At 34.1% G+C, this 20,411-nt stretch overlaps 2 protein-coding genes across 2 annotated transcripts in view; both read left to right on the forward strand.

The window, feature by feature from the left end:
- The window catches only part of LOC129224230 (zinc finger CCHC domain-containing protein 2-like), a 35,625-nt gene extending 31,027 nt beyond the window's left edge, over positions 1-4,598 (forward strand). Inside the window, exons 10-12 of the mRNA XM_054858651.1 lie at positions 1,659-1,858; positions 2,569-3,645; positions 4,543-4,598. Of these exons, the coding sequence (XP_054714626.1) occupies positions 1,659-1,858; positions 2,569-3,645; positions 4,543-4,598 (1,333 nt within the window). The remainder of the gene's footprint in view (positions 1-1,658; positions 1,859-2,568; positions 3,646-4,542) is intronic.
- Positions 4,599-12,782: 8,184 nt separating this feature from the next.
- LOC129223796 (protein NipSnap homolog 3A-like) overlaps positions 12,783-20,411 on the forward strand; it is a 37,628-nt gene continuing 29,999 nt past the window's right edge. Inside the window, exons 1-2 of the mRNA XM_054858152.1 lie at positions 12,783-13,012; positions 20,088-20,391. Coding sequence (XP_054714127.1) covers positions 12,980-13,012; positions 20,088-20,391 — 337 coding nt within the window. The 5' untranslated portion in view covers positions 12,783-12,979. The remainder of the gene's footprint in view (positions 13,013-20,087; positions 20,392-20,411) is intronic.

Genomic DNA, 20,411 nt, shown 5'->3' on the forward strand with positions numbered 1-20,411 from the left:
TTTGAAAGTTTGAAGTTTTTTTAACATTTGCTACCCTATACCTACTTATTTTATATTTTATTTTCATAAACTATTGATTTTTTCTTTCGGATTTTAGTAATTAAATTCTTTAGCTACGGGGGTACAAAACTTTAAGCAAATTCACTTCTTATTATTTGGTTTTTCCTTTGCACTATATTTTTCTTGCTGCTGCAAATTTTCTTACATCGGTGAAAAATCCACATTTCACTTTAAATTTAGTATTTATGTTATTTAAAAGCATAATTTAATAATTCTGTTGTGAAGATATGCGACTGGTGAATCACCTATATACCTCTAGTAGAATATCCTGTTTTTTTCCTTCGGAGGTTGGCAAGTATGCTGTTGTACAACGCTCCAAGTTTGATGTGGAATTAAAAGAATTTGATAAATAAAAAAAAAAACATTTGAATCGTGTTGGATGGACCCCAATCCCATGCTCCAGAAGTGAATGATGACACTTAAAACAAAATACTTAGGAATAATAATTTGTATGCCTGACAAATAAAGATTTTATATACTACCAATATTTACTTACCAGCTCTATAAATTATGGTTGAACTTTTTATTAAAAATTAGATTGATTTTTTTTAATTAAAAAAAATCATTTGACTCTAAATTGATAATAATTGATAATAATTGGTAGTCTTATATGAGATCTAATTGATCTCATATAAGACTACTTTATTTTCCCTTATTTTTCGGTCATCTGTACTAAATTTGATTTGAATAATATGCATCAATATTAAAATTTGTTTTAACTCATAGTTTTTTGGTGCAATAATGCTTGAAATTGAAATAAATGTTTCAATAGCTTAACCCATTCATGCCGGTTGGTACAAAAATATACCAACCGGGAAAAAAATTATAATATATAGACATAAAATAAATAAATACTAATAAAATTATCACAGTTTATTGTTTTTTTCGAAACCGGCATTAATGGGTTAAAGAATAGGATAGATTAGCTTTGTTAATAATCTTTTCAGTCATTAAAAAACTATCTAATTTATTAATAACTGACATTCCTGAGGTCTTTTATTGTTTTGAAAAGTTCATGCTTTTTTAATACACTCTGGTATTATACATTTGTTATATCAGTTAGTTTACTTGATTTACAAAAGTATGTTATGGTGCCGTGGTATTTCAGTATTTTTCCCTTCAGTGTGTTACATGTCTGTATGAATAAGAGTTTGCATTCCTTTATAGCTGCTTCAGTATGTTTTTTCAACCACATTCCTAAATTGGGCTAAAACATCATTTACCTTTTTACTGCTGAGATTTGTATGTATTGTTTCATGTGCTTGGCTTTCACCATCCCAAAGCAATCATAACAAGTGATACTGCAACTGCGGCTCACCGTCAATGAGCAGCCGTAGGAGCAGAACAATTTGAAGTATTACTAATGTACCACTACCAGTGCTTGTAGTCGGTTGAGGAATGATGTTATTCCGTGTTGTGGTTCCATTTTATTTCAACCAATTTGTAATGCTTTAAAAATTGATTGTACAAGTGAATGATCTACTGTAATTTTTAGTATTTAACACATCAATTTTTGTTGAATGAGTAACTTGAGTGCTGCAATAAATGTTTTGCTTAAATTCATTCTTTTGAAACTCTTGTATGTTTAATTTATCTAGCCCACCGAATGGATTGCTTAACAACTATATTCCTAAATGTGTTGCTGTTGTCAAGCCTGGAGCCTTAACTCATGTTGCTAGTAATGATAGTTCTCCTGCATGCTCAGAGTATTCAAGTCCCCCTCAGAGTCCATCGCCTGCTGAAGTCTACAATCAAAGTAGTTCTTTAAGTTCCAGCAATGAAGACAGTAATGATAAAAGTAAGTTTTAATTATTGATATGTTTATAGTTGAAATGTGTAAAGTGGTCATTTAAAGATCTGAATTTCAGAGACTATCAAATTCTACAGAAGCAAAAAATCAGAAGGATTTAGCTGGCTCTTTTTTAGTATCATCACAGTTGGCATTTTTAAAACATAAATCGGTTGTTTTTATTATTATATTAATTTCTCTTCTGCTGACTTTTTTTTTCAATGTTATAAATACAGTAAAACCACTCCTAACGGACACCCCTCAACTGAGGACAATTTTAAATTCCCCGAGTCCAAGGCAAGTTTCCTTATTAAACCCCTGTGCAGCGGACACCCCTCTATTAAGGACAAAAAAATTTGTCCCATTAGTGTCTGCATTAGAAGAGTTTTACTGTATTTTGGATTTACATATTAACATTTCTAAAATTACATTGTATTGTAGCTATGAAATCCAACTGAAATGTTTAAGATTCATAGCGCAGAAAAAATGGTCGTTGAAAGCGAAAAAGATTTAGAAAAAAAACCTTATACAGCCTATGAAAATCTTGGTGAACAAAATTTTAATTAGTGTTACTATACGGCTAGGACTGGGGGGGAGGGGGTAGTCTGAATACAATGGATGTTACGTAATGTTGATTATAAGAGATCTGTTTTTATATTTTTGTTTATTTCATGTATTGTACATGTGTTTTGTCATAAAGTTTATAATTTTTTCTCTAGGGACAAGCAAATCTCTTGCAGAAGTGGGCAAAATTAGTGAAACTGAATCAAATGTTCATGATTCCAATTTTAAGCGGCCAGAAGATGATATTTTGTTAAAAAGTATAAATCGCACTTCCCTTTCTGTACTTCCTTTTGCGGCACCATATACTACTATTGTTACGCCAATACCACCTCCTCAAAATATAAAACCTGCATATTTGCCTGTACCATGTCGAACAAATAGTGCTCCTCAACATATAAGTCCTGGTACAGTTGTTTTTGATAATCAATTTTCAAGGGTACCCTTACCAAGTGCACTTACTTTTCTACCGGGACAACCAAGAGCTCATACTGTCACACCAGATAGAATCTTATCATCAACAAATTTACCCATATCAACAGTGTCCCCATTTCCTGTGACTTCTGGATCTGTCACAGTACCAAGTGCTTCTTGTAGCATAACTACTCAAAAAAGTAGTAATGTTACAGCTGTAACGAACTCTGGAGCATCAAGTAGGTCAAACCAAAAAAGGGACAATGACATGGGGGCAAAAGTTGTACAACAGTCTTCAGAAACTCCGTATGCAACGGGATATATTTTATCTTCCACAACGCAATTAACTGCTGTGTCTTGTTCTTGCTTTACAACCAACTCTGCAAGGCCGTCCCCCGCCCCCTCGCCTTCAATGTCTCCTGGAACAACTCCACAGCCATCCGCTGTGCCGGTATCGTTGCCTTACCTTGGAATGCCCTATGTGTTTCATTCTATACCATTCCTGCAGGCCCAAGCACCAGCAAATGGCTTTGTACCACAGCCCGGGATGGCAAATCCAGGACAAGGTTACAGTTATGCCTTACCAAATGGAATAACTGCTATACCTCCCGAGCTTATGTATCCTGGACAAACTTTCACACTGCAATCGCCTTCTACTCAAGGAAGTCCTGGACAAGTTGCTTCCCCATCTCAATGTTATGGTGCATTTCCTCAAACTACTGCTGTCCCATTAAAATTAATAACGTGCTATAACTGTGGTAAAGTTGGTCATCGTGGTACAGATTGCAAGGAACAAACCATGGATGATATAAACAAGACAGGTATGTCAGACTTCTGTCCTTAACAATTATTTAGCTGTCTAATGATAGTGATAAAAATAATTTATACTAAAAGCTAAACCATGTACGGTCATATTCGCATGAATGTACAGTTATTTTTTGTAACCAACTTACAATTCTCTATCTTGTCCATTTAACATGCAACTTTGGGATTGTCCAACTGCAAAGTAATTGAGTTTAGTGACAAAATAGACTGCTGTTTGAAGAAGTTTTCAAAAGATTGAACTACATTTTTAAATGACTTACACTGAGGTTTTATTTATTCATTTGTGTGTCTAAAGTAGTACAACAATGTTCAATCAGCTGACTTTGAAGTTATATTACATTGGTTTTGAATGGAGAATATTTCATGGTGTTTTCCTTTTTTTTTTAAATTTTTTAATGGTGCTAGGGGTGCCCCTTGGTTACTGCAACTCGCCAAACCCTGTAACTGTTTATGCAAATTTCATTGATTTGCTCACACATTTGACACTAAAATATTTCGGTCCAGCTTTGTTTTAGTTGCAGAAAAAATCAGTATCCGATCAAAAAATGTTTTACTTAGCATACAATGCTTTGGGATTATGAAAGCATCACACTACTTGAGCACTTCAGTTTTATCTCGAAAATGGTATTCTATTTTCAGTTTGAAATTTTAAAACCAGCCTTTCATTTAGTTAGTCTTTCAAAGTTTGTATTTAGATATTTTGGTTTTTCCTAGTCGAAATGTAAGGTATGAACTAGTTAGCTACCTTTTTAGCAACAAATTTTTGGAAAAATTGTCTAGTGGTGCTGTAGAGATCACAAAAAGAAAACACTCTTATCAGTCTTATTTATTTTAAATACTTATTTATTTATTTAAATTATCTCTGTAATAAGATTCTCTTATTTTTTTTCTAGGAAGGTTCCAATTGAATTACAACCCGGTACCAAAGGTTATCGATAGTCATGAATAATTTTATTTTCGCATTAAATATTGTAAAAGGTTGCTTGTGTATAGAGCACTCTTTTTGTCTCTTTGTGATTAAATAGCATTTCTAATGTAAATGCAGATTTGTGTGACTAATTCTGCCATGATTAACAACATTACTGTACAAACAGTGATGTGCATTTAAATTGTTATCTCTAATGTGCCATCCTTAACACTGAAAAAAAAGTTGCTCCTATGAGAAAACGACAATATGTGCACAAAATATCTGCAGTTGTATATATATTATTACTTTTTTTAAATGTTCATGTTTTGTTTTCCAGATATGTAATGAAATGTTAATCTATTTGAAAGTGTTATATTAATCTTGTGAATGTTTGAAAAACAGAATGCATTAAATACACAATGAAAATTGTTCATTCTAGTCTAATATGTAAAATAAAATTGTTTTAAAGGAGAAAGAATGAAAATTGTACATTTTAATATATTATTCTTGACTTTATTTTTTGAAACTATGTTATAGTATTTGTACATATTTGTCATTTTTCAATACTCCTGATTGTTTTCTGTTGGACCTTATGTTTATGTTTTGTGATTGTTCCTTGTTTAAGTATGTTATGAAGAAAAAACATGTATACAGTCAAACCTCATCATCTCATGAGCTGGATGAGATGTCATTATGGATGTAATATCGGGTTTTTTTTCAAAAACCATGCCATGCAAATTTAATGTGAGCCACTTCATGTTTCAAGTCATTATTTTATTTATTTATTTATTTTGTCTAGTGCTGGTCACCATGATATTTCAAACTATTCAGCCAGAAATAATTTTTCATTGCTGCTAAGAATTTTTCAAAACAATGAAAATATCTGGTAATGGTTATTGCTTTTTTTTTGAGAGAGAGAGAGAAACTAGCATTATATTTGTTATTAAGTTAAAGATTTTTTAGGAAAGTTTGCTGAAAGACAACATGCTATTGTTAATTGGTTATTTTAAAGCTCATAAGATGAGTAATATAGCAATCAACTAAACACACCTAAATCCTGAGATATTTCTGACGCATCTACAGGCATATTTCGTGCATTGAACATTGGAAATATTTCTCAAAAACGTGGGAAAGCTCATTTTCATTTTGTGTGAAAAAGTTTTGGAAAATAAGAAAAATAAAGGGGGGGGGGGACTTTGTGAAATTAAAAATATTTTGTTTGAATAATTTATTTTTTAAAATCTGACATTCTTGATACTAAAAATCAGCATATTGCACATCTCTTCTCTCCCTGCAATCTTCCGTTTCGTCCTCAGAGTTTTTTTATGGAATTGATCACTATTTTGGTCATTATTCTTGCATATTTCACACCTCCAAAATGTGTTTCACTCCTTCTAAAACATCGAGAAGTATTTTCCTGCCTTGAAAGTAGTCTAGCAATCTCTTTGCCTAAACACCTTTAGGAAGTCATTAGAAGAATATTATGCAAAATATCAGTTTTACAGCCATTGGATCAAAGTGTGATACTTTACTGGTATAATATGGTATTAAAGATACTTTTCAAACTTGGATTAGAGTGACAAAAAGGCCTTGATTCTCTCTGGCACTTTTAGATGCTAAAAATACAACTAAAAATCATTTTCCAGGGACTTTTTTTTTATTGTTCCTTAGCCTTTTAATGATTTGTTTGTTAAATCAGAAAAACTATGTTCGAAAGTGAAACTATGTAAAATGCATTCATTTGAAAATGTGAAATAATTTGTTAAATCTGCAATTATATATTTTACTCTGGGGATAATTTCGGCTGAGACGTTGCTCTGCTTATGACGACACTTAATAGAAAGCCCGGATGCTGATGTGATAACGAGGTTTGACTGTACATATTATTTATTACTTAATTACCAAATATTTATGTAAAATAATGAATTTTTGACAAATTGAATCAAAATTTCACTTGACTGTACAAATGTGATTGTTGATAGCTGTCGGACTGAAATAAAAATTTTAATGTGCAGCATAGTTAGTGGTTGAGGTAAAAAGAAATGAGAACCTGTGGAAGTAATATTTCAAGGCCTTAAAATGTTTCTACATATAACTTCCTGTTTTATTGAAAAGGAAAAGTTATACTGCAAAACTTAGCTTATTTTGCAAAATATCAAACATTTTTTGTAATTACATGCTTTTAAAGTTTTAAATACATTCTTTGTTACTCATTTTTAGCATGTTTTGAATGTCGCTCATGTGGTTAAAGATTGTTTTCATCATACTATGAGACCTCTCAAAAGCAACCACCTTTTTGTTCTCACAAAAAAAATAATTATTAGAGAAAGTGCTTGTTTTGGACACCCTTCAAAAATAAATAATATACACTTGCTAACATTTATGCAGTGGCGTAAAACTTGCGTATTTAAATTATTACTAGATTTTTGCATGCAGGTCCTGATTTTTTACTCATTTCAAAATCCAATTGCATCCACTTCCATGCAGGGGGGGGAGAGAGAGAGAAGGGACACCTGTTGGCCCCAGCCTGAAGGGGGCCCAAGATTGGTGAAATATATGTAGGTACGTAGGGGTAAACAATATGGAGGGGGGCTGTAAAAGTTATTTGTGGCTAGCCCCAAAATTTCTCTGCAGGCTCCTGCTTCCATAAGACTTGCTCATTTTCGTCTACTATGCAATTCAACCTCTTAGTGACATTAATAACTGTGATCAATTTCAACACTTCCTTTATTTTATTCTTTGCAATGCCATTTAAAAGTTCCTATTCGGTTGCATCAGAGTTAATTTAAGCCAGCATAGTTAATGAAGATTTTAATAAAATTAATTTTAACTAATTTTTAAAAACGTTTAGGATAGCGTTAGATTTTTAAAATCATGGGACTTTCTTCCTTGAAAAATTATCCAGGAAAATTAGTGAGTTACTCAAATGTAAGGATTATTTGCAACCTTCCTTAAAGTTTGGGCAATCATGTCAGTTATTACCCATGAAATACAGTCAGTTTATTTATAATAATAGCCCTCAAATTGTTTTGCTAAAAATTTCTTTTTTTGGGGGGAGGAGGGGAGGCTATAGCAAATTTCGACGTTTTTCCTGTAATAGTTATGATAATGAACAAATACTGCAATAAAACTTCAAATAAGATAGATTTTTTGAGCATGCCAGTATGTTACATAAAGTTGATATAATTTATAAAATTTGATTTACATATTTATTTGCAAAACGGCATAAGTCTTCTACGCATTGAAATTTTCCGAAGTTGGCGACAATGGTAATATCTTTAAAAGGTGAAGAGCTTTACATTTGACTTGAAAAGTTATGGCAAATTCATCATAGATTTTATGAAGAACATATATTTCATAAGAAACATTAAAGCATGAGTTTACAGTGACGTCTGTCTTTGGAATAAGGAAGACTGATGCAAACACTGAAATTAAGTGCACAAAATTCTTTTTTAATAGCTGAGCTGCTGAAAAAGAACTTTCCGTTTCTATATAAGACATAGTGTTTCCCTGCAGGCATTTTTTGGAGTGTACTGTTCTAGTCCTTTTATGGTCTTTAATGTATCCTGCCCTCATTTTGCATCATTTAATCTGCCCCACTTGCCCCTTTGAAGTTTGGACAAAACTTGAGCAATAGCGGATTTCCCATGCTGCAATTGTGAGGGGAACTGAAAGGAATTCAAAGCTGTACCTAAAACAATGCTTACATAAGACAAAAAGAGACTCGAAAACTGCAGTGTGACTCTCCCTCAAATGTGCAAATCTGCCACTGTACTTAAGCGCAAAAGAGTCTTTTTGAAAGTAAAAATTGCATGCAGTCAAATTTTAAATGAAGGTGGTTGCTCGTAGATGGTTCCCTTTATTTACAGAAAAAAAAATGTAAATATTTGAAAGCTAGAGGTATGGGAAAAACGAGAGTTTTCTAAACTAATTAGCAATGTTATATTGTACTGTTTTCACAGTATATACGAGTATAAATAATTTTATGAAAAGGTAAATATTTTCTGTAGCCTTATTGAATTAGATGGTTAAAATTACTGATACCTTTTAAATTTTTCAAATCAAAAACATAATCAGTTTTTTATTTTTAAAACTTTTATTAGAATCCTAAAAAAAAAATTTAAAAAAAACTATAAATCGCAAGTGTTCCTTTTAATTATGTTGATATTTAGTCCTTACTAAATCATGTATGTGTTAAAATATTCAAGTACTAGTCTTTATTAGCCAAATAATTTCTGTAAAACATTGATGAAGCAATAAATGCAGAAAAGCAATAATTTTTAAGATGTTATCTTTTGCTGCCATATTTTCAAGCAAATGTGTGTGATTTGCAGTCTCCAACTAAATCTATGCAAAACCTTTAAAGTGTGATTCTGCTATCATTTTTCGAACATATTGAAGTACCATGTTGTAATGATGAATTTTAATGATGGTTTTAGTTGAATAATCTCCTTGTTAAGGAAATAGAGAAACATGTAAATATGTAATTGCTTGGAAAAGTTTTAAATTATCAAATTGTATATATTGTTCTGCATGTTTTTTGAATGTTTGCATATGTTTTTGAAGAGTGACAGATGAATATTTAGTTGCCAAATTTGTAATGAAATATATTTCTAGGAATGGCCTGCTGATATGAGACTTCATAATTATTTTATTGCATCGGAAATAATGTTTTATGTAATTAATAAGCAATCATTGAAATAAAGATATTTGAACACATCTTTTACATTATTTCATGTTAAGAAAACAGTTTGATTTTGGACACTGCCTAAAACGCAAGATTTTACATTTTATACTTCAGCTAAGATATCTTTTTTTATGAGCAATCATGATTGCTAATTGTTTTTACTTGACCGTTCTTGACATACCAGTTCCTTTTGCAATCCCACCGTCCTCTGCATGCGTAGCTCCTCTGGTCCTGAGCAACGTCCCCCGGACTCCGCTTCTCCTGGTCGGTGGAGTCCATGTCCTACACATACATATTCACACACACACGTGCATCTTTACACACATACATGCCAACATGCATTCACACAGGTCTATGAACACACAAGTTTACACATACACACGTAACCACCCAAGAAGGGCAGGCTTGGGGGGGGGGGGACAGGAAAGGTTTCTGAAACAATAACTCCAATGAGTAGGGTCCTGTCACAATCGGTGATTGCGAAAAACAATTTGAATTCAAAATTTCAGAATTCAAATTATTTTTGAGCAATCAAGATTGCTTATTGTTCTCACTTGATGGTTTTGAATTCCTATGATTTTATTTTCCCACCACCTTCCTCTGCACTGTCGGCGGGCCTCACGATGCTGCTCCTCTAGTGAAAACCATCTCCAGGTTGCATCAATATCCCACACACGCACGCATACATACTCACACCTGCACACACATACACATGCCTTCACACAGGTACAAGCACATACACATGCCTGTACACACACACATACCCAGATGCCTACATATACACACACACTCGTGATTGCGAAAAACATAATTTGAATTCAAGAAGCCAAAATCCAAATTAATTTTTCTTTTTTTGAGCAAGAACCATTGCTAATTGCTTTCATTTGACCGTCCTTGATGTCCGGTTTCTTTTTCAACCCCACCGTCCTCTGCAAGCGTGACTTCTCCCGGTAGCCGCTGCTCCTGGTCGGTGGCGTCCATGTCCTACACACATGCACCCTCATACACACTCACGCCTTTACACACATGCACACGCCAACATGCATACACACAGACAAGCCTACACATGCACAACTATACACACGTAGCCGCCCAAGAGGAGGGACAGGAACCGTTTCTAGAAACAAGGGTGTGCAGTAGTAACCAATGAGTAGGGTTCTGTCGCATCTCGTGATTGAATACATAATTTGAATTCAAAATTTCAGAATTCAAATTAATTTTAAATTGAATTCTGAAATTTTGCTTCCATTTGACCGTCCTTGATGTCCGGTTCCTTTTATTTTTTTTTCTCTTTCTGTAATGTGCAATTACAGAGCATGTGTGGAAGAGAACCCTCTCTCATTTGGAGAAAACCAGTGCCGGATCTAGGGGCAAGCAAGCGGGGGGTCCGTGCCCGGCCGGCAACTTTTGTGGGGATGCTACAAATTCAGCCTATTGCCGTGTCGTTTCCTTCGACATTTGGCATTGACTAGATATAAAATGTTAAGACAAAAAAGGAAAAAACTGCAGTTTTTGCACTAGAAAAATTAGATCCGGCACTTGAGAACTCGCTGTGTGGTGGAAGTGGTACTGATGGAGAAAAGTTTACGTGCCATATATTTAGAGTCTTACATAAAAATGCTTTTATACAGGGACTCAAGTGCCATTTACAGTAGTAGTAATGGCAGGGCCTGATTACTGAATAGGCCCTGGCCTAGGGCCCCGTATATTTAGGGGCCCCCAAATGGCTGAAATTTCTTTAGTCTATGGCTAAAATTGTTTCAGCCAACGGCTGAAGTTATAAAATTTGAATACAGGGGGCCCCAAAAAATATTTGGCCTGGGCCCCTTGATATCTTAATCGGACCCTGAAATGGCATATGATGCTGTACACATTGTCGTGTTGAGGAAGAGCAGATTCACAATGGTATTTTTTAGATTACTACTCAACAAGAATTTCGTGTTTAGTTCCAATGTAACTTTGCAAAGAGTAAAATTTTGTTTTTGTCAATATCAACTTAATTTTCTCAATAACAACTCTTCATTTCGTCATTATGATTCTGAAAGCGCTATTTTAAGTCATCACTGGTGAGCGGTCGTCAGCACTCTTTAAAAACATTTTCAAGTTGGGCGATGGAAGACGAGAAGGGGAGATTCCTTATTGGGGGAATTAGTTTAAAATTGAAGTCTTAATGTATTATTTATAGATAAAAACTGAAGTATTATGAAACTATTTTCAATTATATTGGGCCAAGTTAAAAGAGAAGGAGCGGATAAACGGTTCTTCTCAGGATTGTTTATCCCCACCCCCTCCATTGAGCAATAACGCAATGGTGGCTGGATGGTTTTCTTTCCTTTTTTTTTGGCAGTTGGTCTTAGAAACAGTTTTAAATATCTTTAATGGTATTAGGTAGGTGTTGAGGGTCAGCGATTTTTCCCTAGATTTCTGGGTTATTTTTTTTTTTTTTTAATTACAGACCAAAAAACTCAAGTACAGGTTATTTGTGATCTTGCGTGCCAGAGCGTCTCTGATCCAATCATCTTTATGGGAGTAACATTTAACTTAGCTCATGGGAGCCGGGGCAGGACCTGATAAAGCTCTCGAGAGGATCTCAATACCAAAATGCTTTTTCGGGACCCTGGACCTTATTCACGGTTTGGCAACGGTCCCATCAGCTGTCCGTCTGCGGGTATTTTGACCAATTACGTAGTGTCAGTAGTGCTAAAAAAACTCGTTTTATTTAAGGATTACTGGACTTCATGCGCATAATGAACATGTTAAGAGCTTAAAAAGACTTACGAATGCATGGAAAATGCCGAGAAACAGGGAAAATAAAAAGAGAATTCGAGTTTTCACCATGTTTCTGATAAGAAACCAAAGAGGCTTAAACCCATGAAAATACGATAATAAACAGAGTATTTCGTATCAAATGAATCGTTCATCATTCTTTTACAACGTTTCTTAGTTAAAAACGTAAAAAACCTCCCATTTTTAAATATAAAGAAGAGTTTATAAGCCACAAAAAAGCAAGTGTTATTATACGCTGTAGTGCCGGATTTTCGTCTGCTACAGTTCCCACAATGCTCCTATCATAAAAATAGTATAACAGTCGGCATTTCTTCAGAAAATTTGATTTTGTAATCTATCATTTTCGAGGCTTTAGTACGATTACGCATTTCAAAGTCTAGGCAAATTTCTGTTCAAAAGGGGATCAGAAGGGATTCGGGACAGATATATCCTGTGCCGTACTTCCAATTATTTTCCGAGGTTTTAGCCAGTTCCATTTAAATTTTGTGGGATTCAAATCGAAGTCATAGGGCGTGAATTTTCAAAATTAACGAGTTTTATACTTGAATCTAATTCCTAAGATTCTTTAGACTCAACAAAACCAAGGAAGATTTTGAACAGGAACTGATGACCTCCGTTACTACGCGCAAGCAGCTGCTAAATCAATCACATCTGACTGCTCGAGAGAAGAGACCCTTCCGAAAACATTCAACGAACTTTGTAAAGTATTAATATTTTAAGTGTGGCAGCATCCGAAATCCGAATGTGTTTGTAGAAAACGCGCAGACCGGCATAAAAATAACCCGAATAACCTTTTCAAAATCTTGTTTCTTAAAGTTCTTTGCCTTTAATATTCAGATCACAAGTTTCATTATTTTATTGATTACGATATAGTTTTTTGAAAATGAGAGTTGAATTTTTTTCTGAATTTATACTGTAAGAGAATTACTTATTTCTAGAATTTGTGACTATGACTTCTCACATTTTCAAAGGATTCTTTGGAGTAAATATTTTTCATTTATTTGTTAGTTACAGTCAGTATGTCTCACTATTCTCGAAGAATTATAGTATTTATGTGAATGTAATCTTAATGGTTAAGTTTTTATTTAATTATCAATCCTGAAAAATGTCATACAATATGATTACACTCGTAAATCAAACGCAAAGGAACGAGCAGCGGACCTAGCGGGGCTGGGTGGTCATTCCAAGCTCGTCAGCTTGCGAGATCGAGATTTTCGTTCACGTGATCGGTTGTGATGTAGAAATGTTGCAAAGTAGTATTCTAATCTACTCGAACCTAGTCGCAAGCTAAGTTCGAGTAGATGAGAATACTACATTGCGACATTTCTACATCACAAACGGTCACGTGAGCGAAAATCTCGATCTCGCAAGCTGACGAGCTTGGAATGACCGCCCTGGTCCCAGATAATTTATCGATTTGCTTTAAAGATCAAGAACCAAGGGCGCCCATATAGGAGGGCAAGGGGGGGGGGGGGTTCGGGCCTCCCTTTTAAATTAGAACTTTCTTGCTTTTAGTACTTTTTTCTTTGCAAAGAGGTAAAAACATTTCTTCTCCAGCCATTAATGAATAAGTTATTAAAAGTGTCAAATTTTAATGACTCTAATCTGTCCTAAAATCAGTTTCCACGGGGGAAAATATTTGAGCCCCCCCCCCCTTGCAACTTTGCCTATGAACGCCCATGTCAAGAACCCTCTTGATTTTATTTACCCCTTTACAAAATTAAAAGCTGCTTTGCTTAGGGTAAAAAAGTTCTGTTACCAACACCTCTATTGATGTGCTTATTTTCCCCCAAATTCATAGTTAGCTTGGAACAATGACCTCCCAACATGAGATTGTTCTTCAAATGCTTTGTTTGTGTTTGAATTTTGGCGATAATATTTCTCGCGATGGCGGAATTTTTATTTTATTATTCTTTTTGTTTGTTTGTTTGTTTAAGGTCCTGGGGGGTACTTTTTTGATGAAAGTTTAATGACTTATATTCAATACTGCTGTGTAGCCTGAATATAATTTAAAACCTTTTACATTTATAGTGATCTTGAATTATTCCTGGGTTGGTATGATTCCTGATCACTTCCTCGGTATTAAGTATTAAACAATAACCCAGGATTTTTTTAGGAAAAAAATATGAAAAATAATTAAACTACAAGTAATAACTAATACATACTTTAGCTGCTAATAATTACTTCAAAAAGCTATGAAATTTTCTAACAGACTTTGTCTGAGATCCATATAAAAAAAATAGCTTTTTCATTATTTTCAAAGTTCAAAAAGGAAATCTCCTTCTCAAGTTCATTGATAAACAATATGTTCGAAGGAAACTCTGTATTAGATGTTTTTAGAGTATTGAACTTTTTTTATGAGCTTTGCATATACAGGGTATCGAAATATGTATAGCCAAATTTTGAAGGCAGAGGGAGCAATAACAAAAGCAAGAATTAAAAAGAACCAAATGCAATACCCGCTTGCTACGAATGACACAAAGTCTGAAACCTAAAGATGTGAGGAAAGCTTGTCCCAGTTTTGCAGAATGACACAAAATAACAGACATGTGCGATAATTGTAAACAATATTATGCATGACAACCCATATGCAAAATTGTAAGGGGGGGGGGGGGGCTCGGTTATTTTTCCCATGATAACAAATTTCAGGACAGATTTGAGTGATTAAAATTTGACATTTTTATTAACTTATTCATTAATGGCTAGAGAAGAAATGTTTTTACACTTTTGCAAAGAAAGTACTAAAAGCAAGAAAGTTCTTATTTCTAAGGGGCTCGAGCTCCCACTTACTCCCCTATATGGGCGCTCATGATACTATGCATCTCAGGTTATAACGTATTCAGTTGGTTTCAAAGTGGCTGCCATAAGCATCAATACACAGCTGCAGATAAGGCTTGAAATGTAGGACAGTTGCCCCAAAGTCCTCGGGCAACAATTTGTCCCACTCATGAAGTAGTCATTGTCTCAGGGACTCCAAACTACTGTGGGGTTTGGCACATGCCCTTGCCTAAAAAATTGTCCACGCGCTATAGTCCATGTGGTTTAAATCTGGCAAGTAGAGGTGAACCATTCTGTAGAAGCAATGAAATCTTGGCAATTCTTCACAATTCCTAGATCAACTTCGCCCTGTGAGCTCGGGTGGATTCTTGTAGAAATGTCACAAACCCATTCTGGAAGTGCTGCTGAAAGTACCACATTCTCAAGGATGTCATTTTAACAATTTTTTTTGATCTTTACCCTCTTCGATGGAAACAAGAGTCTACTTGCTGCTGGCGCAAACACCAGGGGTGATTGTGTTCCGATATTTCCGGACATATTTCCGGTATTTTTATGTCCGAAAATACCGGAATTATGTTTTTTTTTTGTCATGCTTTTATCTCCCAACCTCCGCAAGTTTTTAAAATTATATAATACTCATCAAATATACCTGCAAGAGCCTTAAGATGGACACCTATCTCTTAAGATGGACAAATAAATGTCAAGATAATTTGTATAACACCAGCTCAAAAGTAACTTTGTAACCCATTAAAAATTTAATCACATGTACACACAATATTTTGACTCAGAACTATTGAATACTATGGCAAAGGTGCACTTAAGTAATAAGGGTCAAAGTTTACCCCCCCCCCCCCGGTCTCGCTTTGAAACTTTCAGGTATTTTTTGATGAACTCACAATCACCCCTGAAACACCATTCTACACCATAACAGACTTAGGTTTTTGTCAGTGTTCAATGATTGCCGATGAGCAGTGAGCGTCTAAGGATCAGACTGTCATTTTGAGAGCTGTGTGCCTGTAGCGGCTCGTTGCTATGGGCGGGGTGCGTCAGGCCCTCCCAGAAATATTATAAACTATTGATATTCGCACGACTTTGCTCGTAATAGAAAAATTAAAAGGTCTTTTGGTTCGCCTGTATATTTACAAATAATGTATTGCAAATTTTCTCGCCAATCGGTTTGTACCCATGTTACGGTTCCACGTTATGATAATTTTGTATCTCGCCGATTGGCTTGTGCCCATGTTACGGTTCCATGTTATGATAATTTCGTAATTTACTCGTCCATCTTATGATAATTTTGTTCTTAAAATTGGAATAGAAGAAGAACCACATAGAGTTTTTGAAAAATCGCTTCAAGGGGCACACCCCTATGCTGCAAACTAACTTTGTGCCAAATTTCATGAAAATTGACCAAACGGTCTAGGCGCTATGGGCATCACAGAAATCCAGACATCCTGCGGTCATCCAGACAAAGAGATTTTCAGCTTTATTATTAGTAAAGATAATTAAGTATATTATTAACAAAAATATCGTTTTCTATTTCTTTTCAAAAAAGCAAAAAGTATGGTGAACAACAGATTTGAAACATCTAGCCCCCTCCTCCCCCTGCATATCTCTATACATTAACAGAAAGTTTTTAAATCCCATTAATTTTAGTGCTGTGCACAGCTTTGAGAGCTGTAGGGATTCGCGCCAAACTGCCTTCGCCACGCCTCCCCCCTTAGCCAACCGCAATGACTGAGTCAGAAAGCGAAAAACGGTGGGTGATGACACCTGAAGGAATTCATTGCAACTCCAGAGTGGGCAAATTTCCCGGAGTCCCAACAAAATTATAGTTGTCCAATAAGAGCAATAACGGTTTGACGGAAAGAGTAGAGATCAGCGAGGAAGAGTAGCAACGTCACTCAATAGAATAACATGTAAAAGAACAGAGAATCCACTGCCCATGTGTCGGGGAAAACTTTTTATCACATACCATTCTGCTCTTCTTTTTTTTGTTTGACATTCTAAGAAAAAAATTAAAGGTAAATAAAAAATTAAATTAAAGAGGGTTAAAAAGGTTAACAGGTTAACCTTTAACCCAACCCCAGGTATTAAGGTTAAAAATTTTGGTAAGATCCCATTTGGAGTATGCTGTTCAGTTTTGGTCTCCTTATCTTAGGAAAGACATTAATGTATTGGAAAGGGTTCAAAGGCGGGCTACAAGGCTAATAAGTGGACTTTCCCACTTAGATTATGATTCCAGGCTTAGAAGGCTAAAAATGTACAGTCTTGAGCAAAGAAGAGACTGAGGGGACATGATTCAGCTGTTTAAATTTATTAAAACGAAAGATGTTACGGGGCTAAAGTTTAGCACTGAAAACAGGACAAGGGGTCATTGTTTTAAGCTATTTAAATCTCAGGCTAACATGGATATTAGGAAAAATTATTATTTTAGCAGGGTAGTGGAACCTTGGAACAGCTTACCGAAAGAGGTGGTAATGAACAAAGGAGTAGACAGTTTTAAGAGGGCCATTGATCTTCACTGGGGATTGTAAATTGACTAGGAACCAGTCTAGCTTGGCCCAGAGCCTGTTGCTGGTCGTCACTTTTGTATTTGTATTTATAAATATGTGAGCTCACAGTCATAAATGCTCATACTAGTAAAAAATGCATTGGTATTTCAAACAAAAACCTTTTATTTTTATGCATTACAATCATTTCTTGTCCGAGCTTGTTAAACGTTCCCTCCATTCTTTTATTTCACCCGGTACTTCATATGAACTGTAATACAGTAGAAGCCCATTATAACGCACACCTTGGGACCTGAGCTTTTGCGTTATACAGGTTTTTGCATAAAAAAGATCATTCCACAAATTTTGAAACACATGTTCAGAATATATCTATTAGCACTTTATAATGAGTTTCATCTCCAATGAGTATTAAAGCACTTATATTACAATTAGTTATTCACAAATAAATATGTTTCACTATCAAAAGAAAGTGAATTATCCTACACTTCTACTAGCTTCATGGTTTGCTTAACAGTTGCATTTTTCAAAAGCCGTCTGGTATTTTCTGCTTACTGTGAGTATTTTTATTCAAAAGCTTTAAATTAAGATGGAAAGATGAAAACCTGTTTCAAAATTGAATTTGCATAGCAATATTTATGTTTGCAAAGCAAAACAGAAGGTTTTTTTTAAATTTCAAAATCTATTGTTTACATCTGAAAAGTTGTGCGGTTTATAGAGAATTGCATTATATAGGTCGGCAACGGCATTATAAAGGTATTCTACTGTAGATTGAGACTCTTTGTTGCGTCTATTCTTCGTCCCTTACATTTCTTTCTCATATACTCAACCCCTTTAAATGCTGCATAGTACATCAGATTGGTAAGCTGCCTAACTCAATAACTCTTTCAATATGGTGAAAATACAGTTTGGGAAATTTAAGCTTATATCCTGTAAAAATGCTTTATGTGGGCAGTTCTCAAAAGGTGGGAGCAAACACAGACTTCAACTTTGAAGCTTCAACACCAAATAACTTTCATTTTAATTAACTCTAAAATTTTTGAGGTAAATTATAATGCTGTATAGAGACAAGAATTGACATAAATTATGGAAAAAAAGCTCTTCAAATGCCCTTAAAAAATATTTTCTTTGCTAAATGGCACAATTTTGGACATACCAAAACGTTAACTGAGCAAATGTACCATTAAAAAAATTTTTTTTTAATTATTTCCATACGTTTCAAAAAAAAAAAAAAAAAGGCATGAATCTTACACTGAATAATTTTTTGTTAATATTTTACACAAATAACAAAAGTAAAGACAAATTATTTACTTTGTAAACGATTTTAGAAAAAAGTAAGTTTGAAATTTGATGTATGTCCAAAAGTTACGATCTTTACACTGCTATTATTTGAGAACTAAGCATATGATGTTTTCGTTTTAAAGGTATTTATCGATCCTCGGAAACAGTTTTTAATTGTTTAAAAGTGTTTTTATAAGCTTTTATGCAGTATCTTAGAAGAAAAATAATTTTTCTTAAACATACATGTGAGATGTCCAAATGGCGTTACGATCTTGACGCCGATAATTCTGTCCGTTTATAATTTTTTTATAATCCACTGTCTTCTAACATCAATAAAAAAGATTATTATGATGTTATCTTTTTTAATCCATTGGTATTTTGCATAATTAATACGTTACACATTGAACAATACATAAATTACAGTAGAAACATGGCTTGTTATGATCGAACGAAAGCCATTTTGCCAGAAAATCGCCAAGCAAACCTCCGTTGGCGACAACACAGTATACGATAAGCTAAGGGTTACCAGAGGGGGATTCCAGTTTGACAAATGTAGTTAATCGTCAGCTGCACCATTTTTGGCGCCTTTATCACCTGTGCTAGCAATTTTTTTTTCCCCGCCGCTTTTATTATTTTAGAATTTTTTTTTCTCTTCTTTCTTTTAAACATAATTTAACGATCTCCAAATAGAAATACGAATTTCTTTTTTCAATAATTTTTTTAGACATCGTTTTAATTCTTATGACATTAGAAAAAATATTCATTATTAAAACTGATGTCACATTTTACATTCTTTCTTAAAGCATATTTTGTTTATTTTTCCTTTAAAAATATATATGTCGTATTTGTCTCTATTTTTATTCCTTATTTGTCCCAATAAATCAAACTACAAGTTTGTATAATTATTTCCATGAAGCTTTTTTCTACCTTTCATCAACTTCTTCAAAATCATTCCAAAACTTTATTATATGTAAAGAGCAGTATGTATAGCCATTCAAGTACTTCATTAATATCCTCTTTTCATTAAATTGCATAATTCAAAAAGTAGTAAATAAAATTTTCATTGGAAAAGTTAAAAATCAGATTAAGAGTTGTCAAAAATGGTGAAACTTACATTATGATGATGTCCAAAATCCGTTACCTACAGGACAACAATGTCCAAAATGTGTTACCTACAGACTGCTAATTTAATTTGCTAATTAACAATTTTTACAAACACCTGCTGTCTTTTCATGTTCATATATTGTGTTCTAGGTATGCATACTATAGAATAAAAGCAAAATTGATGTTAAATTCGAAAATTTTTGAAATTGCTCAAAGTTAACTTTTTTGTTCCCACCTTTTGAGAACTGCCCATGTGAGGACAATTAATTCAATGATACACAGAACCTGTTTCTTGTAAATTGATTAATGAGATATCTTATGATTTAAAAAATATTCGCAATTTAATTTCAAGCATTTATTAACAGCACTTTTATTTGTATTTAGGTTCTGAAAAGATTTTCTGGAAGCTCTAATATAAAATACTTCTTAAATGCTAAAAGAGACTTGTCAATTCCTCCATTACAAAGAGCGTCACAAGATACAGATGTTGATGGATTATATTTTGGTAGCAAGGATGCTCAAAAAATATATGAAATCAGGACTTATCAAATTAAACCGGTGAATTTTAAAGAATATATTAAATATACTGAAGAACATTTCCATCTTCGTATCAAGCACTCAAAACTGTTTGGCTTTTGGAGCACTGAGCTAGGAGGTTTGAATGAAATTGTGCATATATGGGAGTATGGTAAGTTATATTTCTTTCAT

The sequence above is a fragment of the Uloborus diversus genome, chromosome 6 (genome assembly GCF_026930045.1).
Source record: "Uloborus diversus isolate 005 chromosome 6, Udiv.v.3.1, whole genome shotgun sequence".
Taxonomy (NCBI): domain Eukaryota; kingdom Metazoa; phylum Arthropoda; class Arachnida; order Araneae; family Uloboridae; genus Uloborus; species Uloborus diversus.